Below are 24,349 nucleotides of genomic sequence, written 5' to 3'. Positions count from 1 at the left end.
CCAAAATGAAGAAACAATAGAAGGCTAAAACTACCACAATATAATTTATACAGCTGGAAATTCCTGATGTATTTCTGTTGCCAATTTATGATTTCAGAATTGCAAGTGGGATCCAGTTAGTGGCATACATGAGAATAATTCAAGGTGCATATATTGTTTTTGGATGGAACAACTTACAATCAGTCCAATTGCCACCACTCTCCAGCAGTTGCCAGGTGAGAAGAGAAGAAAAGGGGACTGAAATGATACACTGGTGAAGATTGCCTCCCATTCACATTATATTTCTTCAGCCGGGAACAGTGACCTTGGAGTCAGTAGGCTGTGTCAGTTCAGATTCAGGGGCTAAATACTTCCATATTTGGAAAAAAGCAGAAGTTTAAGAGATGTCCCATCTCATGCTGAAATAAAAGGGGCTGAAGTGGGGAGGACTACACTTACAAAATAATTTCCTATTTTAGAGCTCTTAGGACAGAAGTCTATAGATTTGTATGGAAACTGGAATTCCAATTTCTATAACTGTGTTGCTCCCATAATTTTTCATACTCACTGTACATAAGGCTGGAAACACTAGCAAATGTTTCCAGCTTCAATACTATTAGACCCCCCCCCTGGGGCCTGGTACTTCAAGCTGAATTAAGGGTCATCTACACTACAGATTTAATGCAGTTCGACACTGCTTTAACTGCCATATCTCAATCCTATGATATCAAGGGAGTTCTAGCTTCACAAGGTCATCTACAAGCCTTTTCTGACACAGAATGTGGGCACCTCACCAAACTCCCATGATTCCATTTATTTATCATGTCAGAAGCGAACCGAGGGTACAAATTGTAATGTATTTGAAAACACAAATTTAAAAAACTTTGGCATTACACTAAATGTCCTTTGACCAGTAGCTGGCCACTTGGAGTGCCTCTGGTGTTGCTATAAAAAGGTCCTCCATTGTGCACGTGGCAGGGCTCAGACTGCATTGTAACAGGTGGTCTGTGGTTTGCTCTTCTTCCCTACATATCTCATGGACTCCACTTTGCAGCCCCATTTCTGAAGGTTGGCTCTGCATCTCATGGTACCAGAGTGCAGTCTGTTCAGTGCCTTCCAAGTCACCCAGTCTTCTGTGTGCCCAGAAGAGAGTTTCACATCGGGCATCAGCCACTGATTGAGGTTCAGTGTTTTAGTCTACCACTTTTGGACTCTCGCTTGCTGAGGTGTTCCTGCAAGTATCTCTGTAGATCTTAGAAAACTATTTCTTCATTGGCATGCTGGCTGATATTTGAACAGGGGATGGGCCAGAGAGGCTTCTACTTCCCGGTGGATGCCAGGTGTTGCAATGCCGGCTAAACAGTCTAATGATAATGCGGCATTTATCATTAAGAGCCACATCCACTGTTCTAATGTGGTGAGATGTATTCCACATTGGGCATGCATATTTAGTAGCAGAGTAGTAAATCCACAAGGGCAGATGTCTTCGCTATGTCTGGTTGTGAACCCCAGGTTGTGCCAGGAGACATGAGAGAAGCCTCTCTGCAGGATCATGACACATCCGGGCATTCCCTGGGCAATGTCTTTGTAGACGGCTGCTTCTCTCACAGCCAGAAGCAACTTGCAACATGCAAGGGGCAGCAGGGCAGCCTGGTTGGAGGCCAGACCAGGCCGCGGAGGCAGGAAGGCCTCTTACCTGCTGGGGCCTCTGGCGACCCGTCCCAAGGCAGGCAGCGAGACCAAGCGGTAAACCGGCTCCGGCCCCACCAAGGGGAGGATCAGCAAGATGAGAGACCGCTTGTGCCATGTGGCCGCTTGGCCCCACCCTGTATCCTTCGGGTATATGGGGCAGGGCCAAGCGGCCTCATGGCGCATGCACAGTGGTTGGAGAGGATGCCCCGCCCATCTTGCCCATCCACCAGAGGTGGTCCGAACAGTGAGATGTGCATGCGCCATGTAGCCGCTTGCCCTGCCCTGTATCCTCAAAGGATACGGGGTGGGGCCAAGTGGTTAAATGGCACAAGCGGCCACCCATCTTGCTGTTCCTCCCCTTGGTGGGGCCGGCACTGGTTTACCGGTCCGTCCCGCTGCCTGCCCCGGGATGGGTCACCAGAGTCCCCGGCAGGTAAGAGGCCTTCCTGCCTCCGCTGTCGTGGCCACAGTCTGTTCTGGCCTTTGCCCGCAAGGCCAGGTCTCCGGGTTGCTTGGCCATGTTCCAGAAGCATTCTCTCCTGACATTTCACCCACATCTATAGCAGGCATCCTCAGAGGTTCTGAGGTCTGTTGGAAGTTAGCTAAGTGGGGTTTATATATTTGCGGAAAGTCTAGGGTGGGAGAAAGAGCTCTTGTCTGTTTAAGGCTAGTGTGAATGTTGCAATTGGCCAGCTTGATTAGCATTTAATGGCCTTACAGATTCAAAGCCTGGCTGCTTCCTCCCTGGGGGCATCCTTGGTTGAGAGGTGTTAGCTGGCCCTGATTGTTTCCTGTCCGGATTTCTCATTTTCAGAGTGTTGTTCTTTATTTAGGCTTTTCCTTTATCCCTCCTTATTATCCAACATTTTCGCTTATCCACTGCTTTTATTTTTCAGTGATTGTTTGGGGGGGGGGTGCCAAAATTCTGTTCGCTTACACTTGAAAATTACCTAGGGCCGGCCCTGCTGCAGGTATTACTTCAGGCTTAATTAAGTAAAATTAAATAATCCATTTAAAAAGTGCAAACAATGTGCAGGTACATACCTGTCAAGCTGTAGTAGCATGTGTACATTTCTGGATCTTGAAGTGATGACAAAGTTAGAGTTACACTTGGTCAAATTTTATATATATATATATATATATATATATATATATATATATATATGATACGAAATGACATAACACTGTCATAGAAAAAAAATGTTTTGCATGTAAAAAGTCTTTGCTTAAGTCTATGGCATCTCCAGGTAGAAGAATATGTCTACCTGAAAACAGATACCCTGGACATCAACTGTTACAATATATTTTTGTACCTTATTAGGTCTGATGACTTAGAACTGGTTCTGTCAACTGACTACACCACATTAAAAACAAAACAAAGAAAACTGTGTCAAAATATGTCTAGTAAGTTGTTAGGGTGTTACACATGTAAAGGCCTATCTGTGCAAGTGATTACTTATTCAGAAATGAAACATTAAATATTGTGAGCCCACTATTGGCACATCAGATCTGCAAACACACATCCTTATGTAGCAGTAACATTTAGCAACTGCTGCAATAAATATAGCATCCAAAATGGGGAAACATCTTGCATTGTGTGATATGAAGGTGTTCTGTGACAGCTGATGCTGTGGAAGAGTTTTGGAGATGCAAGGGTATTTCATTTGGTCTGGGTCATGTACCTTATGACCACCCCAAAAGAGAATGCCATTTGAAACGAGCAATTTCAAATTATTCATGTGCTTTGCTGGGAAAAGCAATCAGAAGCACCAGGGGGAAATACATCAGCAACAGGTAATTTATATACACAGTTAGAACAAGTATGCTCTGCAGGGCATGAAGTAATTGGAACAGATGATATAGAAATGCCATTCATTGTCATTTCCTCCTTTTTTGTTCAGTGGACTCCAGCTTCCAAAATGGTCAAATAGTCCTTAATAAATGAATCTGCACAACAATCATCTCAATATTTCTTGAAATGTATCTTGGGTAAAAGAATGAGAAAGTATGCACTTGGGGAACAGCCATTAATGACTAGGTGGCATCCTTTCATTTCCTTGCAGAAGGCATGAGCAACTTTTATATTGTACAGTGCTGATGCACAGGGACAGGGAATATGTTGCTGTCTAGATATTGTTGGTCTCCGGTTCTCATCGGCCCTAAGAATTATAGCCATTGATGGAGTTCAACAATAACTTCTGTAGGTTCACACTATTTATTAAAAACAAAATAAGGCAACTGACAAAAATATGTTGAATTGGAGTCAAGCAACCTCCATGATTATGCCTAAGAAATCATGTTCTGAAGTCACAAAACATTTTCTTGGGTACATCTCCATTTATATTACCTTTAGCTTCTTTTTCAAATGAAATATGCATGGACTCAGTTCACCGAAAATCAATTTCCCAGGAAAACCTCAATGCAGACTCCAGATTTGTGGAAGGATGACTCTGGTTCTTAATTGATAGAGCCAATATGGCAGACACAATTGGAGAATAAAAGGAGAAGTTCATAGAAAAATTATCTATCTAGAGGAGTATCCTCTTCAAGCGTAACTGATGCATTGCTGTTAGAGAGACATAAAAGTTGTGATTTACTTTCTCAAAAATGTCCTGTGGAAGACTCTTGCTTTTTTATCTCCAAAAATGCAAGAGCTCCTGTATCTTGCTACATTTTATTCTTCTCCAGATGGAAAGGAAAATTCCTGTATACAGTAGAATCTCACTTATCCAACATAAACGGGCCGGCAGAATGTTGGATAAGCGAATATGTTGGATAATAAAGAGAGATTAAGGAAAAGCCTATTAAACATCAAATTAGGTTATGATTTTACAAATTAAGCACCAAACCATCATGTTATACAACAAATTTGGCAGAAAAAGTAGTTCAATATGCAGTAATGCTACGTAGTAATTACTGTATTTACGAATTTAGCACCAAAATATCACGATGTATTGAAAACATTGACTACAAAAATGCGTTGGATAATCCAGAACGTTGGATAAGTGAATATTGGATAAGTGAGACTCTACTGTATTTACTAATAGTCTCTATATAAAGAGGTGTCACCAAGTGCAGCTTCTTTTTTCATTCTCTTCTGAACTCAGTAGGTTTACGATACTCCAGGAAGGTTTGCCAAATGGCACAGATTTGACTGGTAATCCCATCTGGAGTATAAGAAACCTATATTAACATAGTAAGTTAACATTGGTACAAATAATGTCCATGTAGTCACTTTGCTGTATTTGAGTCTACTGGTTGGATTTCATCTGGACTGTTGTATTTGTTGAATGCTCCCCTCCTACAGGACTCGTTGAAGGATAGGTTTCAGCTTTGTACCCTTGAAGGCTATGGTTTGAATATAATCTCAAACTATGTTACCATGGGCAAGTCATACTCTCCCAGATTTAGAGAAAGGCAAGAAACTCTAGGGATATATTTGTCATAAGTTTAATATGACTTGTAGGCACATAACAACAACCAGTTGTATCCTTTCTATATGGCCATCCTAGAAAAAGACAAGCATATTCAGCGTTGTCCGTTTGTCCTTTCTATATGGCGTTCCTAGAAAAAGTCAAGCATATTTTTGTGTTACATTCTACAATGTAGGAAGAAGATGAAGCTTTGTGCAGGGCTGTACCATCCTAGTGGTGAGCCATCTCAATTGGAATGACTAGAATAAAGTTATTTCAATTCCTGGCAAAACTAAGAATAAATAAATAAAATGATCTGTTGGTGTAGTGAATAGATTTGTGGTGTTTTTATTCATAGATTTTTACTGTTTATTACTTAAATTACTGTTATCAATAATTGTAAGTGCAGCCATTACCTTTGATTAGTGATTAGTGACATCAGTGCCAGAGGAATAAATAATCTGCTCATGGTTTTAATCTGACATTTACAGGCCTATCTAAGGTACTTAAATTCAGACTAAGACCATAAACAGATTCATAATCTTTTTGTCAAGGAAGCAACCAACCACTACTAACATCTGTTAACTTCTTTTTGTAAAATTGCACCTGTTAAAAGATTTTGGAGATACCAGAGACATCATCTAGTCTAATTTCCTGTTTGATTCGGGTTCTGATGGAAGAACTCTAGCAATAAAGAAAATGCCACATACCAAGGCAGTCTGGTTCAGTTATCTTGCAGTTCATATAATCAGGAAATCATTCCTCTGTTATTTTCACCATTTTCCTTGCTACTGGACCAGTATAGAATAAATCTGAATTTAACTAAACATCATAAATAATGAAATACCCATACCCATGTTTGACAATATAATGCTGTTTTGTCATATCAGTGGTTTCAAGCCTCTGTAGTCCAGCCAGGAACATATCTCTAATGAATACAGGGGTCTAACTATAATGTACAGATTTCAGCGTAGCTGTTATTATTATCACTGTTTAAACCTGGTGTATCCTGGGCAATTAAGACAATAACGAGCCATTATGAATTTTGCTAATCTAGCTAAATTTGCTAAGATGTGTTGATTATGATCAGAAGGCTGTGCATACTAAATGAAAAACTCTGGTCTTCTTTTGCAAAACTGTCTGAAGCTCCTAAACGCAAACAGCAACATGGTGCTATATTTTGAAGAGCAGGACCACAAAGCCACATCTTCAAGGGGAATTCAAACATTCAGGCAGATGAGCTGATCAAAACGTCTGTTCTAGCAATTTTTGGCCCCATGAGGAGCTGGACTCTTGTAAAGCTGAAGGATATGATTGCATTAATTACATGTTCAAGAACACATAAACAGCAAATTGCATTAGAAAAGACATAGCATCCTATAATATATTGTTGTTGGGAAATGCTGTTTCCCCTTCAGATTCTGCAAGAATTCTAGATGAGGCCAGAGAGACAATATAGTATAGTGTGTCAGAGACGGATAACACAGGTGCCTCTATACTGTAGAATTAATGCAGTTTGACACCACTTTAACTGGCTCAGTCAGTGCTATGGAATCAAGGGAGTTATAGTTGTACATAGTCTAAGAATGCTGGTGTCTCACTAAACTACAGATCCCAGAATTTCACAGCATTGAGTCATGGCAGTTAAAATGGTATCAAACTGCACCATTTCCACACTGTAGATTCACCCATACCTGTCTGGTAATCCAACCACGTGGGCCCAGACTTTGCCACACTACTGGGTACAGTTTCTTAATATACAGCAATGGTGCTACCATGTTTCAGATAATTCACCAGTCTTTTAAACTTTGTAACTCATCCTCAGAATTTCTTCATTTGGGAATGGGGAGAAGTATAGGTGTGAGAAAGGGGCCTAGAGTACAATACCAGACAGGTAATATATTGCCTTTAGTGTAGTGGTTGACCCTGACATAAGCACAGAGGTTGTCCATGACACCACCTGCCCCTCTTGGTCACTGATTGGGTGCAGAGGTGCATCTGTGCTCAATCTGAATGCCCATGTGCACTGAGTGAGAACTAAACAGTCTTATGTGGCTATAGAAGATGGTCCCTCTTCCATGCACACTCGTGAATAATCAGAATGAATTTGGGCATCCTCTTGCCTAGGTTCGAACTGGACTTGACAGTCCCCTAGCTGTTGTCTGCATGCAGTGGGGACGAAAGAATATAGCATCCACTCAGTCATTGTGATGTAGGATCCCAGTCATGACCAGAAGTAAGAATATATGATTTCTTTTACTTTTGTAAGAAATATTAGTGTTTGAACATTAAAAACAGGATCTCTGAATGAATGAACAAAAGAAAGTAGGTTCATTTTTTTTACTGTACACATTTTGTAGCAAAAAGAGGGTGGGGAGGGGATGGGGAAGAAAATATTTTGATCACAGGGATATTTTTTCTAAAACTTCAAATAGGAAACATGACAAATAACAAGATCAAATACACAGTCATGTCACAATATATCTCTGAGCCTTTTCTCTTAAAAAAAATAATACATAGAGATTTTGTATGTGTGTATCTGCTTCTTCTGCACTTTACAATCTTTTTCTCCTTCTGCACACTGTTTTGAAATAATAAATAATGTGCTATTTTAGAATGTGAATCCCAGTAGACCAAAACCTTGGGAGCAAACAAATACAGACAATGATTTGGAATTAAAGGCAATTGCTCTCATTGTTGAAAAATGCAAAAGATTCACAGTAGTCATGAGTCAGAAGGGTGGAAACACATGTATCCAGAATAATGTCAGATACTGTGACAATGGTCATATGAATGATTTTGATTATCAGTTGACAGGCCATAAAATATGGTCTCCGATGGACATGGACCTTGGCAAGAGAGAAAGATCTGAATTGGTAAGGAGTAGGAAAAAGGATTAAGATGCTGAACAGTTGAACCTGAAATGTCATCTGTTCTACAACACATCTTGTTTCCGTGGCTCATGGGGAACACCCTCATAGTAATTCAATCACAAGACATGCCTAACAACTTCACATTTTGTGCTCTTGTTTTCATGGTACATCCTTTTGGGGTATGCAGCACAAAGGCCTAATTTGCATGTGAGTCTACAATTTTTTTCCTCAGTTGAACAAACAGCAACAGTATAACCTTCACTAGGAGCAATTTATGAAGAGTTCACCAGAGCAACTTCCTTCTTCACTTCCTTTAGAACGGAAAACCTGGGTTATATTCTCTTCACCCATTGCCATCTCTGAGACAAAACCTTTACACTATCTACCCTTAATCTCTGACAGTCTGCTTTGTGCAAAACAAGGAACCACGTATGAAATGGGCTATGTGTGGAGAGTGAAAAACTGAACAGTATACTTAATAATTTTCCCTTATAGTGTAAAAAAGAGGGGGTGGAAAGATGAGAAAGAAAACTGAAAATGGCCAGGTAAATGTTATTTTTAAAGTTTTCCGGTGCTGCCAAAAATATGGGGGAAAAGAAGTGAAGGAAAGGCAAACATTAAAAAAATGAAACCTTTTTATTCTAAGGAAAAATAGCAATGGCAAGTAAATCTCCACATGTTGCTGACACCATCATGAGAGTTATGCTGTAAAGTTGGTTTTGTGTATACATGCTCCATTTCTCCAGATGTTTCCTTTATGCAGTGGCAGCTGTGGTTCTTTTGCTTTCAGCCTTATATCCATGGAAGTGTTTTTACACAATGAGAAAAATGAAGAGGGAGGGAATGCCCCTTTGAATTAAAGATGTGTTCTTCACCTGTGTTAATCCTCATTTATTCTTGTTCAACATTTCACCGAGAAACAAGTACTGAACACTACTGGTGATCAGGTTCAGACATTCACCCACACAGAACAAATATTTTGGAGACATTTAATCAGCTCCTCTCTCTCTCTCTCTCTCTCTCTCTCTCTCTCTCTCTCTCTCTCTCTCTCTCTCTCTCTCCTCTATCTCTCATAAACACACCCAGAGAACCCTTTACCAACATGTCATAATTTCTCTCCTTCAACCTTATTTCTTTTTCTTACTTTAATATTTACTGACCAATATACAGCTCCATGTGTGTCGCTTTCTCTGTTTTTCCCCCTTTTCCTCCCATTATATTTATGGCCTTTTTGTTTTAACAATCATGGACCTTGTTATGTTCAGAGGGACTAAGAATAGAGTGGAGGACAACTCTTATTTACACTGTGCTTTCCATGACCCACTCAGAGCTCCCATAAGTCCCCTTTGCCCCAGTTAGGTCACTGTCATCATATTGCAAAAGCATGCCGTTCACTGACAGACTACGTTTTGTCCAAATGTTTGTAATCTTTTTGGGGTAATTGCAACATTGTGAGGTGGAAAAGTCCCCCATGTCAAAAGAATGGCTACGTTTAGTTTTACCCTCCAACGGTAACATGAGGAGGCTACGGAATTTGGATTCCTGCTGGCCCAGCAGTGGCTCCTTGTCTGAGTGACGGGCTACTGTTGAAGTCCTGGAATCTATTGCCTCCTCCTTTTTCTGACACTTCAGTTCCAGCGACGCAAAAGCTCCCATAAGCCGGTCAATGTTATTGTGCTTTGACCTTGACGGGGGTCTCCATTTACTGGACAATGTTCCCTGCTCACTTTGAAGACTGTAGCCATCACAGTCACGACTATTCACAGAGCTTGATGAAGAGGAGATACTGCTGTGTGCTGACTCACAGTTAAACTCCATTAGCTCATTCCTTACCACCACTTTGGGGTTGACTTGTGGAAGGACCCCATTCTGGACAGGCTGGGATCCATTGGTTTGTGAATAAACATTGCTAACGTTGGCCATCTTTCCCGGAGCATTGTTGCAAACTTTGTACCGAACCATGAGTATGACAATAAACACCAACAGAGTTGCCACGATGATACCCCCAATAATGAGAATCATTGTTCCCCCCAGGAACTGGCTATGCATGGAATGGCATTGGGGATAGTCCTCTTTGGTATAGAACTGGGCACAGCCCACAATGTTGGTAGCAGTGAGCGTTGTAGCAGTGTCATCCCACATGGCCAGGACGCAAAGGTCGTAGCCTGTTCCAGAAACCAGGTTGTTCACCACGAAAGCCTTATTTGTTGCAGGAATCATCCTTTAAGAAAAAAGAAAACAGCAAACACCAGTTAAAATGTAAGATGGCATCCTGGATTGTAATTATAGATTCTTAACAGAGAGTCACTGACCTATAACCAGTCTGTATTCAGATATGCCATGCATGCACTATTGTGACAACATTTCCCCAACCATAAATACCCCCTGGACCCACCTTAAACTGGAGAGGGCAAGCAAGGAGTTTTAGTATGATGTGGAAGGTCCCCACCCCTCCTTGCCTCATGGCTCAGGGGTCAAAGGGGGCCAGCCATGTCACTCTGTAGAACCCCACTCACTCACAAAGCAGATCTCAACTGCTCAAATTGGCTTCCTCCCCTTTAAGGTGGGTTCCAAAGGTTGACCCTTTAGGTTATTTGAAACTAAACTGACATAGTTATGAACGCAATACATAAGTAGCACGTGTGGGTCAAAAGTGCTAAACAGTGGGAGACACATATATTTAAATCCTTAAACCACAACATTACTTCTAAGAATTTTTAAAAGGTTAAAACAAGCTTAGCTAGTCATTCCTCCATATGTGAAATCTCCCCCACCAATTCAGTTATCATCATTTTAAAAAATGTATGTTTCCAATGAGGTAAAGGACACAGAGGAATTTACATTATGTAATGGGTTATACAGAAACTCCTGCTTATGTTCAGAGTATGACTTACATGTGTTCCCTATCTACCCCAAAAACTTCTTCTGTCATGGTCTCTTCCAGCTCCATGATTCTATGATTCTGTTATCAAAGCTGGAAAATAGACTAGATTAGGAAGCTGATGTGTGTAATTAAACTTCACTTTGGAGTCTGGGAATATGTTAAATAGACCAGAGCTGTGTTTTGAAGTCTGGATAGATGTTGAGAGAATTGAGCTTTGTTTTACATGATAGAAACATGTAGCAGAGGCTCTTATTCCCAAGTATACATACATTGGCTTGAGTTGTGCTTTTTCTCACTGGAATCACTTTTATTTGATTATGCCCCCATACCTTTAGCCTCACTGACATCTGGAATAAAGACCCAAACTTGAATCTAACCCTGGGTCGAAACAGTTACCCAATAACTTCAGTAAATATTGTCTTATTGAATATATTACCATTGTCTTATTGAATATATTTACAATGTATCTGGAGTTTTAATACCTCATCTCATCCCTCATCTTGAGACTTGAGAAAAAGACTATTACACCTGAAATATGTAGATATATATCTATGGTTATTCTAAGTTTCATGGTTCAAACTGAATTCACTTCAAGGCACAGATAAAAGCAATATAGCTACTGACTGAGCACTAGAAACTCAATAACAAGCAGCAACTTCAGTTTAGGACCTCAGAGATATGCTGGATTACATTACAATGTTTTCTGCATCCAGTTTCTAACTATCCAAGTCTCCTATATGCTTACTGTCCTCTTTCCTGGTATTTTTAGCTGAAAGGAGAAATATGTAGAATAAGAAACGATAACAACCAAAAGGTAGAATTATTTTGTACCACATATAGAACAAAGAATATGCAGTTTTTGAAAATAATTTTAAAAAATAAAAGTAAAATAGCAACCATCTTCAACAGTAATGGAGATAGCTTTACCCATGCACATATACATTTTATAGAAGATTCTGTTTAACAGCTGAATATGGTGGAGGACTCTTTTATACATAGCTACCCTCCAATATATGTGTATAGATTAGATTCTCTCTGGTCGGTGTAGCTTTGCTCATTAAAAAAAATTCCGAGCAGAAAAAAATGATAAAAGGTCTTCTCATCCCACAAAGCCCCATTATTTCTAATCCAGAGTTACCAAGCATTAGCTTCAGATCTCTTACTCTCTGTACAGAGGGCATCCTCACAAATATCATTTTAGCCTTAATCTGTTCCTCTACTCAATACTTTCTCTAAAGATGTGGTGGTCGGAGATTGTATTTTGCAGTTAAAGAATAAAGCTTTTGGTGAACCATAGAACATTTCATGCCATCACAAATTCAGTGGAAGTTAAGGCCAACCAAAGACATTCTTCCACCCACAGCAAAAAAACAAAAAAACAAAAAACCAAAAAAAACCAAAACAAAAACAAAATGGCAACTCTCCTCATTCCATTTATAGAAATCAAGTGAACAAGCAAATGAGTCTTATTGTATCACTGGGATGCAAGACAAGTTCCCCAACCCTCAGCATATGCTGCTAGAGCCAGCTTCCTCAAATGGTTTAATGGCAGGACCAGCCTGGTAAAAACAACCTTCTTACCCAGTCATATACTAACTCTGAAATATTTCCTTCCAGTGATTCTGGCTAAAGAGGAATGTGGCACTATTATCAATATCACGGTGGCCCACGCCTTAGTCACCTCTAGATTGGACTATTGCAACGCACTCTACGTGGGGTTGCCCTTGAAGACGGCCCGGAAACGACAACTTGTTCAACATTCGGCATCCAGACTGCTAACGGGAGCGAATTACAGGGAGAGGTCTACTTTCCTGTTTAAGGAGCTCCACTGGCTGCCGATTATTTTCTGGTCCCAATTCATGGTGCAGGTTCTTACCTATAAAACCCTAAACGGTTTGGGATCCGCCTGCCTTCAGGACCATATCTCACCCTATGAACCTGCACAATCTCTTCGTTCATCCGGGGAGGCCCTTCTCTTGCTCCCGCCACTATCGCAGGTTAGGTTGGTGGGGACGACAGTAGTTTTCAGTAGTTGCCCCCAGGATCTGGAACTCCCTCCCGGGGGAGATCAGGCAGGCACCCACCCTTGCTTCCTTTAAAAACCAGCTTAAAACTTGGCTTTTTCACTGCGCCTTTAAATAACTGAGTCCCCATGTCTAAAAATCAGATCAATAACATCTTTGTTCATACAGGTCCCTTTTCTCACAACAAATTGGCCAGCCGTCTCCCTCCCCTTTGGTCCTGGAGTGTTTACACTTTGTCCTTTGACCCAAAGCACTTTAAAACTATGTCATTGCACTTTAGTTTAAGTAGCCCCGTCATGCCGTCCCCTCCACCAACCTGGTGGTCCATTTTATTTTACTTTATTTTAACTGTTTTTATTTTTAACTGATTTATATGTTAATTGAGTTTTTATGATTTACTGTATTGTTTTGGTTAAGGTAACTGTATAACTGTTGATTTTACTGTCTTTGTATTGCAATGTGTTTTAACTGATTTATTGTTTTGTATCTAGGGCTTCTGACCCATGTAGCCACCTCGAGTCCCTGCCAGGAGATGGTGGCAGGGTAGAAAAATAAATAATTATTATTATTATTATTATTATTATTATTATTATTATTATTATTATTATTATTTGCAAGACAATTTATAGTAATCAGCTACTGCAATGAGGAAATCCCACAAATAGAGAAGTGACAGGTAGCAGAGAACTAAGAAATGTGTGTTGAATGTGCCCATATTTTTATAGATATGCCCACTAAATATGACAATTCAGTAGCTGAGGGGACAGGTATACATCTGCAGTCTTTACTCTGAACTCTCACATGTGATTGTTGCAATAAGCAATACTGTTGAAGGGACTCATTTAAGGGGAAAAGGGGGAGTTATCTCATTACTGGCAGGACAAAGTTTTAAATTTATTGATAAGACAACTTAAGAATATCTGGCCTTATACCAGCTTCTCTTCTATCTTAGTGAAGTATCTGAAGCATATTCAAGAATTATGGTGAAATCCTATAATTTTTAGAGGTTGCAATTTGGAAACTTAGAGTCACGTAGATACCGCATATCTCTGACAACTCATCTAGTGAATTGCAACAATGTGTGTAAGGATATCCTGTGCAATGTTGCATATTGCAATGCAAAGCCTCCATATCTGTAAAGGGTGCATTGCCCAAGATCCACAATAGTAGAACCCCTCCTGAGAATACAAATGTTGCATAACAGCACAATTCAACTTTAGGTATAGGTAAAGGTTTCCCCTGATGTTAAGTCCAGTCATATCCGACTCTGGGGGTTGGTGCTCATCTCCATTTCTAAGTCAAAGAGCCGGCGTTGTCTGTAGACACCTCCAAGGTCATGTGGCCAGCATGATTACATGGAGCACCGTTACCTTCCCGCTGGAGCGGTACCTATTGATCTACCCACATTTGCATGTTTTCAAACTGCTAGGCTAGCAGAAGCTGGAGCTAACAGCAGGTGCTCACTCTGCTCCCCAGATTCGAACCTGAGACCTTTATATTATCAACTTTACATTATCATAAATTGATTTACAATGACATAAACACCTAGCAGAATGCCAATCCTTGTTTAAAGACACCAACTGTGTTCTGTGTTTTACAATATTAAATTAGGGCAGGTAGGTTTCCTGGCCTGGGAATTTGCCTCCTCCAAAATGCATTGTCAGACTTGCAAATGTACAGTTTTTCATGGCAATATGTATTCGCTCTGTCACCAGTCCTGGGATGCTGCAAAATATCTGTTTTTGGAAATGTAAATCTAATCAGTCTCATTTCCATACCTAGCCATGACAACATGTATAGACAACATTTGTGGATATTTTAGATACAAATATGATGGATCAGTTTAGTGCAGTGGTTCCCAACCTCTGGGCCTCGAGGTATTTTGGACTTCAACTCCCAGAAACTTACCAGCTGTTAGGAACTGTGGGAGCTGAAGTCTAAAACACCTGGAGGAAAAAGGTTGGGATCCACTGGTTTATTGTGTGTGTGTAAAATTTACTTCCTTTTATCCCTTAGATTTCTGCAGAACATTAAAATGTAATAAAGTGACTTGTTTTAGCTGTTGAGCTATTTTATATGCTTAGATTCTGCTATTCTGCCATTTTAGAAGTGACTCTACAACAGTTTATTTCATCTGATTGGGTGAACCCTGATGTAGAAAAATCACTTTTAAAGCAACTGTTTTTGTGGACTTACTTATACTGTACTTCCCAAGAAAAATGTGTGATTTTGTATGAGCAAAAGTTGACAGCAGTAGCCATCTGACCGATATGTACAGAAGTACGATTAGAGAACATAACTATCTCTTTTTTCTCCCATCTCTGCAGTAGTCTGAACTGTTATTGCCATATATTGATAGTTGCTAAGGAAATAGCAAACGGAGATGACCAAGAATGAAATCAAGTTTGAACTTCAGGACAAAAATGTTATTTAGGTCATGACAATGATTAGGGAGAAATGGGTTGGGAAAATATAAGCCAAAAGACATACCTTATAGCAGAAAATTAGTTTAGATTATTTCTGTAGTCTCATAACATTTATCTTTTATTTGCTTTTTCATTTAAATGAAATTCTAGGTACACTAGACAAAATTAGAAGCAAAATATGTGTACTTTGCTATCGCATTTAGTTCTCTCTATTTATTTACATTGTCCCTGACTCCATGTCCCCCCTCATGGTTTGATACGTGTTTTGATATATATGCTGTTGTGAGGTGGGGGGTGGGGGTGGGAAGGTAATCAGTAGGATTGTGTTCCATACATCAAGGGTTTTGTACATTTGTAAGTGTGTGGTGTTCGATGATGTGAAAATGCACTCCTGAAAACTGATCCAACTCCCAACATAAAAAGATGATAGACCTAAATCCAATTGCTATTCCTAAGTAAATAAGACCCATTGTATCATTTGAATTTTATTTATATAAGTGCTGATGTACCCATTTAACAAATTGATTCAATTAGTCTGTTCTAATTAGAAGTAGCAATTTAACTTAGCCTAACAAATATACATTCCTAATAGTTCTTTTTAGCAGCAGACACGTATAACACTTTGCAGAAAAGATCTTGATGGAAATGTGTATCATTCCCTTAAGATTAGGTTATTCCTTCCCCCACCCCCGCAAAAAAACAAAACAAAACAAAAAACAACTCTAACCTGGGAGAGAGAGCATATATGATTAAACTAATGGAATAAAATTGTACAGCAGCTACATTTGCACAATGTTCTCTCTCCTTTTGGGTGTGTGTACACTCAATTGAAAGTTCTAATGATACATGAAAAGCAACCTTCCACCTCATCACATGGGGTTTTTAGATCAAGTCATCTGAATTTCCATGGCACCCATAAGTAGTGAGTATGGATGTTTAAGTAATCTGTTACAGCAGACTTTTAACTTCCCTTTATTCTACACTGACTAAATTGGATATTAATCAGCCATGCGTTTTATGATCTGGAATCCTCACATGGCAAGATTTGTGACCATAGCCAGTGAAACACATAGAAAAGGAGTTTTTAAACATGCACATATTTCCAAAATGAACACAATCGAAATGAATACTTTTAAAAATTATGCATAAGCATGCTTCTGTAGAAAGAAACACATGCTAGAAAACATGATTTCTAAAGTGTGTCCATACAATTTGAAATGAAGTCTGTTATCTCATCAGTGATTTGCAATGATACACCCTAAAGACTCCAGATACTGTCTGAGATTGGAAGCTAAACAGAGTCAGTCCTGATTAGCATTTGAATGAATTAATATTTGAGGGGAAAGAAGAGGCCAAACCATCCCTGAATATCCCTTGCCTAACTTAGGTCCCTTCCACACAGCCATATAACCCAGAATATCAAGGCAGATAATCAACAATATCTGCTTTAAACTGAGTTATCTGAGTCCACACTGCCATTTGATCCAGTTCAATGTGGATTTTATACAGCTGTGTGGAACTTACAGTTACTGTAAGTGGACAGGTTGACATGAAGACACATACACAGAGAGATACACCTTTACAATGTACCTTTCTGACCATTGCTTAGATGAGAATTTTCTTCCAACTACATAGTGACCTCTTCCCCCATTAATAAGCCTCTCAATCATGGTGCCAACATGGCTATTTTTGGTTGTTAGACAATGGAGGAATCAGCATCAATGCCTTCAACTAGGGGCCTTGTAAGGGGGGGATGGGAGTCCACTGGCCGGGGGGGCCCCATCGAAGTAATTCAGGGGAGGGGGAGATACGGGAAAGGGAGGCCAAAATTAATTCGGCCTAGGGAGAGAACAAGATTTCTCATAGATCTAAAACGGCCTCCTGATATGGTAAATTTGGATACCCAGGCTAGCGGTTCCTCCGGACTAAAGGTGGTGCTGCTGAACGCCAGGTCTACAAACGGAAAAACTGCAATTATCCAAGATCTTATCTTGGAGGAGCAAGCAGACCTGGCGTGCATAACGGAGACCTGGTTGGATGAGGTGGGTGGGGTCAATCTTACCCAACTCTGTCCTCCTGGGTACTTTGTGCAGCACCAACCAAGATCCGGAGGACGGGGAGGCGGTGTTGCAGTGGTCTACAAGGATTCCATCCCCCTGACCAGGTGCCCCATCCCGCAGTCAACCTTGTTCGAATGTGTCCATCTGAGGGTGGGTGACCGGGACAGATTAGGGATTCTGTTAGTGTACCGACCACCCCGCTGCACTACAGTCTCCCTGCCTGAGCTAGCGGGGGTGGTCTCAGGCCTGGCATTGGAGTCCCAGTGGCTTTTGGTGCTGGGGGACGTCAATGTCCATGCTGAGACCATCCTGTCTGGTGCAGCTCAGGACTTCATGGCAACAATGGCAACCATGGGGCTGTCCCAATTGGTATCTGGTCCCACCCACAGAGTGGGACACACATTAGACTTGGTTTTCTGCCAGGGATGGGAGGAAGGTGGCAGTGTGGAGGAGCTTACCATCGCCCCTTTGCCATGGACCGACCATCACCTGATCAGGTTTAGGCTGACTGCGCCACCTAACCTCCGCAGGGGTGGAGGACCTATTAAAATGGTCCGCCCCAGGAGGCTTATGGATCCAGATGGATTCCTGATGGCTCTTGGGGAGTTTCCTGCTGCCTCGGTTGGTGATCCTGTCGATGCTCTGGTCTCTCTCTGGAATGGGGAGGTGGCCAGGGCAATAGACATTATTGCTCCGGAACGTCCCCTCTTGAGTACCCGAGTTAAACCATCTCCTTAGTTCACCGAGGAGTTGGCAGCGATGAAGCGAAAGAAGAGGGAACTAGAGTGTGTGTGGCATTCGAAGCAGAACGAATCAGACCAAACACGGCTGTGTTCCTACCTAAGGACATATGCCACGGCAATAGATGCTGCAAAGAATGCTTTCTTGGCAGCTAATATTGCGTCTGCAAAAAAACGTCCGGCGGAGCTGTTTCGGGTTGTCAGAGGTTTGTTAAATCCCATCTCTCAAGATGGGATCCCTGACATCTCGGCAGCCCGCTGTGAAGCATTTGCTCGGTTTTTTGCGGACAAAGTTGCTTTGATCCGTTCTGGCTTTGACACCATATTAACGGCAGTCTCCGGGGATGTAACACGAGCATCTTCTTGTCCCATTTTGATGGATTCTTTTCAATTGGTTGAGCTCGAGGATGTGGACAAGGTGCTTGGAGAGGCGAGGGCTACCACATGCATCCTAGACCCCTGCCCATCCTGGCTGATAAAGGAAGCCAGAGGGGTTTGGCCGAGTGGGTGAAGGTGGTGGTGAATGCCTCCCTTCAGGAAGGCATTTTTCCAGCGAGCCTCAAATTGGCTGTGATCAAACCACTGTTGAAGAAGCCATCACTGGACCCCACTCAATTGGAGAACTTTCGGCCTATTTCCAATCTCCCCTTTTTGGGCAAGGTCATGGAACGTGTGGTAGCTGCACAACTCCAGGCATTCTTGGTTGACACTGATTTTCTGGATCCGGCACAGTCTGGCTTCAGGTCGGGGCATGGTACCGAGACAGCCTTGGTCGCCTTAGTCGATGATCTACGCTGCGAGCTGGACAGGGGGAGTGTGTCCCTGCTGGTTCTGCTGGACCTCTCAGCGGCCTTCGATACCGTCGATCACGGTATCCTTCTGGGGCGCCTTGCTGGGATGGGGCTCGGAGGTACTGTTCTGCAGTGGCTCCGGTCCTTCCTGGAGGGTCGATCCCAGATGGTGTCATTGGGGGACACCTGCTCGGCCCCACAACCATTGACTTGTGGGGTCCCGCAGGGTTCAATACTGTCCCCCATGTTGTTCAACATATACATGAAGCCATTGGGAGAGATCATCCGGAGTTTCGGGGTGAGGTGTCATCTGTACGCAGATGATGTCCAGCTCTGTCACTCCTTTCCACCTGTCACTAAGGAGGCTGTTCAGGTCCTGAACCGGTGTCTGGCCGCTGTGTCGGACTGGATGAGGGCTAACAAATTGAAATTGAATCCAGACAAGACAGAGGTTCTCCTGGTCAGTCGTAAGGCTGAACAGGGTATAGGGTTACAGCCTGTGTTGGACGGGGGTCGCACTCCCCCTGAAGACACAGGTTTGCAGTCTGGGGGTGATCCTGGACTCATCGCTGAGCCTGGAACCCCAGGTCTCGGCGGTGGCCAGGAGAGCCTTCGCACAACTGAGACTTGTGCGCCAGCTGCGCCCGTACCTTGGGAAGTCTGACTTGGCCACAGTGGTCCACGCTCTGGTCACATCCCGGCTGGATTACTGCAACGCGCTCTACGTGGGGCTGCCTTTGAAGACGGCCCGGAAGCTCCAATTAATACAACGGGTGGCAGCCAGATTGTTAACTGGGGCGGCTTACAGGGAGCATACTATTCCCTTGTTAAGCCAGCTCCACTGGTTGCCGATATGCTACCGAGCCCAATTCAAAGTGCTGGTCTTGGCCTACAAAGCCCTAAACAGTTCTAGTCCAATTTACCTGTCTGAACGTATCTTCCCCTATGAGCCCACAAGAACCTTAAGATCTTCTGGAGAGGCCCTGCTCTCGGTCCCACCCGCCTCACAGGCACGGCTGGTGGGGACGAGAGAAAGGGCCTTCTCGGTCGTGGCTCCCCGGCTGTGGAACTCCCTCCCCAGTGACATTCGGCAGGCCCCATCCCTTTTGGGGTTCAGAAAAAAACTGAAGACCTGGCTATGTATGCAGGCATTTGAAGAATAAGCATGTGTTGGCTTCGACTCGGTCTATATTACGGCTCTTGTATAACGTCTGGTGGATGAATGGCATAAGCACTTTGCATTGTTTTAAACTTTGTATATTGTATTTTATGACTATTTTATGACTATTTTATGATTGTTTTAACTGTTTTAATCATTTTAGTTTATTGTATATCCGTGTAACGGTATCAATTGCCACTTGTAAGCCGCCCTGAGTCCCCTCGGGTGAGAAGGGCGGGGTATAAATAATTGAAATAAATAAATAAATAAACTATATTTTCCTTTAGGCCATCCGTAGGGATGTCATCTACAAGGATGTTTCTATCACCAAGATCTCTGCAGGTGGGTATTACCATATCTCCAGTTAAAGAAAATTAACTTCTTGCATTACTAACACCTCTTCTACTCTCTGAAAACACAGAAATATGGTTTTGGGAATGGTAGGATTGAGCTATTAGGCTGAAGAAATATCACTACTTGACAAACATGAGTCTCTTGATCTTGGTTATCATGTCTAAAACATGTATGAAATGCTGGTAGGAAGAGAAGAAATATACACACCCCAATAAGGAACTGTTATGATGATACTGGTGGAATAGTAACAATTGTTAGTTACATTATCAACAACTGGGATTGCTTTCACAGAGAATTAGACAAATCCATGAAGGGCAAGTATATGAATGGCTACTAGTTTTGATTTTATTTCTAGCATTAGAAGCAGTAACCATTGCTGGGGAACATGATCAAGAGGGTGCAATTGCACCCATGTTCTGTGGGAAAAGAATGCTATAGTGGACAAACCTGTGGTCAAATTCAGCACAGCACATTTTATATTCCATATGTCATATGTCATTTTATATGCCATATGTCAGGGGTGCTTTGAATGCGGTTTCCTGCTTCTTAGCGGGGGGTTGGACTAGATGGCCCATGAGGTCTCTTCCAACTCTACTATTCTATGATTCTATGATTCCTATGACTGGTCAATTTTCTTCTATTGCATGGTAGCTGGAGATATGGCTCCTTGCCCATTGTTTTTCCAACCCACAACAAGCAATAAACTATTTCACATAAAGTGCTGTTAGCATAAACAACAGTATCACTAATATTTTGTCTTGTTCTGAGTTTACTACCTCAAATACTTCCTATGAGCTGAGAAATCTGGATCCCTCCTCTGTCCTTTCCCGTCTTCTGTCCTTTTCTCTTTTTTTCTACCTTATATTTCCTATTACTACATTTTCAACAAGAAGTAAAGGTAAACTTTGGGGAAAGCAATTCATTTTCTTTCTGTCTCTCTCTGCAAAAATAAAATTAATGAGGTTTTTTTTTGCCTCTGACATACTAAGTATTCATTCACACTTCTGAATTAAACAAGCCTTCTGAATTAAACAAGCAGCAGGTCCATCTCTTTACTTCAGGTGAAGTGTGAAACTAGCTGCTCTGGATTAATCGTACTATAATCCTTTTTCTAATTCACACAACCTTCATTTGAGATATGAATAAGCCTTCATGAATTCTGTGAAGAAGTATTTTCTATGCTTTCCTTAGTTGTCTGGGGCTGCAAATAATGAAAGCTGGAGTTACTGTTTCATTCGTCTTACTGTGTTTATATTCTGTGGCTATAAGTTGGTGAAATTGCCTCCACAGATATCTGAGTTCTTTCATTTTCTCTCTTATATCTCATTCTAAACCAGATCTTACCCCAACTAGCTTTCTTCAAAACTTCCTGCATTGCTGGCCTTTATTTTCTATGGCATCCTTTGCTGAATTGCTGATATCTAAAGCAATTCTTTTTACTACTATGAAACAGTAAATGCTGTGATTTGCTGACTACCTTGGTATGTGCCCTGTGAGCCAAGGTGATATAAATCATTAACCACAAACTAATCACTTTGTCTTATAAAGCTGTTGTAGGCATCACTCATTCAATCATTGCCTATATGCACAGTCTACTTTAGTGAGCAATATATTGGAGAAAACGACTCACAGAAATTAGCAGCTTTCTCCTCACTGTTAGGAGAACAATGGAAGTTTTTGAATAAAGGACAAAGAGGAACCATCTCCTGACAGCCACTCATAGAAGCAATTATTTTTGTAATTATTTAAGCAATTACTTTTGGGTTGGCTAGATTAATATCTTTATTAGCTCTTTCTAGTGCCAGATCGCCACATTAACCTATCATGATAATTGCTTGTGTTCATATATTACTCTAGATTCCTCTGATAAATAGTGGTTAGAGGACTGACTCCACTTCATGGTGTAATCTAACGTTTAAAATGGACTGTCCATGGTGCTGATCTCATTTTGAGAATACAGTTCAGTACACTGGAGCACTCATTCTGAATTCTGACTTATCTCAAAGTGGATTTACTGACCCACTGACATCAGTCATCCTTGTCTGCCACATTTTTCTTCCAGTGTTTCCCCCCAGCTGAACAGGTGAATTTACCTTACAGAAATTATACTTCAGGCATGTTTGTGAATCAACAATTCTATTTCCAATGTTCATTTTCAATGAGGTATTATCTTATTAAATAAAGGCCAGTACTTATTGCTGCAATTTGCATTTTTTATGCTGGTGATGTGTGCTAGGTATTGCAAAGAGGGAGAAGCATTTTAAGGAGAAGAAATAGTATTTTAGAGTAAGGGGAAGAGATGGGAAATATTGAGTATTATTTAGTGCTGAATTGAAATGAAGGTTGGGTGAGGGTTGATAATATACAAAACTAATTTTGATACTTAAAAAGTGATCTTTTTCTTTCTTCCCTCTTTTGCACTTACTGAATGACACAGAGAGAAATCTTCTCTTATTTAATTCTTGAGAATTTAATTCTCTTATTTAATTCCAAAGTCTCATTTTCCTATAAAGATTATAAGATATTTTACACATATTTCAAGCATATTTTCTACTTTTTGATATACTGAAAATGTCTGTACTGCAAAAAACCTTGTTTCCTCCCAAGAAATTGCATATGCTTGAACATAAAAATATGCTTGCTAATTCATGATTTTGCAAATTATGGATTGGCAAACCCTCCAGAAATGCAAAATAAAAAATAGCATTTAACCATTTTCTCATTTTTCATATTCAAGATGGGAATTTTTGTGTGTATTTTTATATAATAATAATAATAATAATAATAATAATAATAATAATAATAATAACTTTATTTTTATACCCCGCCCCATCTCCCCAATGGGGACTCGGAGCGGCTTACATGGGGACCAAGCCCGAAAACATACAACAATAAAATGATAAAACAATTATACCAACAATAAAACATCAATATCAATAAAACCATCATAATAATCAACATATAGCATAAAATATTAAAAGCAGAAGAGTAAAACAAGGATCTGGGCCAAAGTGCAAAGTATATCAAATGGGAGAGGTAGTTTTCTCAATAAAGTGCAAAATAATAGTGGGAGAAAGGACCTGTAGTTGGATGGGCAGATAGTTCAACCTAATAGTTAATCGTCGAAGGCCTTTTTGAAGAGCCAGGTTTTTAGGCTCTTCCGGAAGGAGAGGAGGGTAGGGGCCTGCCTGATCTCCCTGGGGAGCGAGTTCCAAAGTTGGGGGGCCACGACGGAGAAGGCCCTCTCTCTCGTCCCCACCAACAGCAACTGAGAAGGTGGTGTAAGCGAGAGGAGGGCCTCCCCCGATGAGCGAAGAGAACGTGTGGGTTCATAGAGGGAGATGCTGTCTCTAAGGTATGTGGGTCCCAAACCTTTTAGGGCTTTGTAGGTAATAACCTGCACCTTGAATTGGGCCCAGAAAGTAAACGGTAGCCAGTGGAGCTCCTTATACAGAGGCGTAGAATGTGCCCTGTAATTCGCTCCAGTTAAAAGCCTGGCTGCCGAACGTTGTACTAATTGTAGTTTCCGGACCGTCTTCAAAGGCAGCCCCACGTAGAGCGCATTGCAATAATCCAGTCTAGAGGTAACTAAGGCATGGACCACCGTGGTCAGATCAGACTTCTCGAGGTATGGTCGCAGCTGGCACACAAGTTTTAGTTGTGCAAAGGCCCTTCCGGCCACGGCCGACACCTGAGCCTCAAGAGTCAGCCCCGAGTCCAGGAGGACCCCCAAGCTGCGGACCTGCGCCTTCAGGGGGAGTGCGACCCCGTCAAGCACAGGTTGCCACCCAATACCCCGATCAGACTTACGATTGACCTGGAGGACCTCTGTCTTGTCAGGATTAAGTCTCAGCTTGTTCGCCCTCATCCAGGCCAACACAGCGGCCAGGCACTGGTCCAGAATCCGAGGGGCTTCCTTGGATTTAGGTGGAAAAGAGTAGTAGAGTTGGGTGT

The 24,349-nt window shown here is 41.5% G+C and overlaps 1 protein-coding gene across 4 annotated transcripts in view; it reads right to left on the bottom strand.

Moving 5' to 3' along the window:
- Positions 1-7,410: 7,410 nt before the first annotated feature.
- lrfn2 (leucine rich repeat and fibronectin type III domain containing 2) overlaps positions 7,411-24,349 on the bottom strand; it is a 401,482-nt gene continuing 384,543 nt past the window's right edge. For all 4 annotated transcript variants that reach the window (XM_062973477.1, XM_062973485.1, XM_062973470.1 and 1 more), the window contains one exon: positions 7,411-10,178. In XM_062973477.1, the coding sequence (XP_062829547.1) occupies positions 9,257-10,178 (922 nt within the window). In that variant the 3' untranslated portion in view covers positions 7,411-9,256. The remainder of the gene's footprint in view (positions 10,179-24,349) is intronic.

Source organism: Anolis carolinensis, chromosome 1, assembly GCF_035594765.1.
Source record: "Anolis carolinensis isolate JA03-04 chromosome 1, rAnoCar3.1.pri, whole genome shotgun sequence".
In the NCBI taxonomy this organism is placed as follows: domain Eukaryota; kingdom Metazoa; phylum Chordata; class Lepidosauria; order Squamata; family Dactyloidae; genus Anolis; species Anolis carolinensis.
This window is presented reverse-complemented; position numbering and strand designations above follow the sequence as displayed.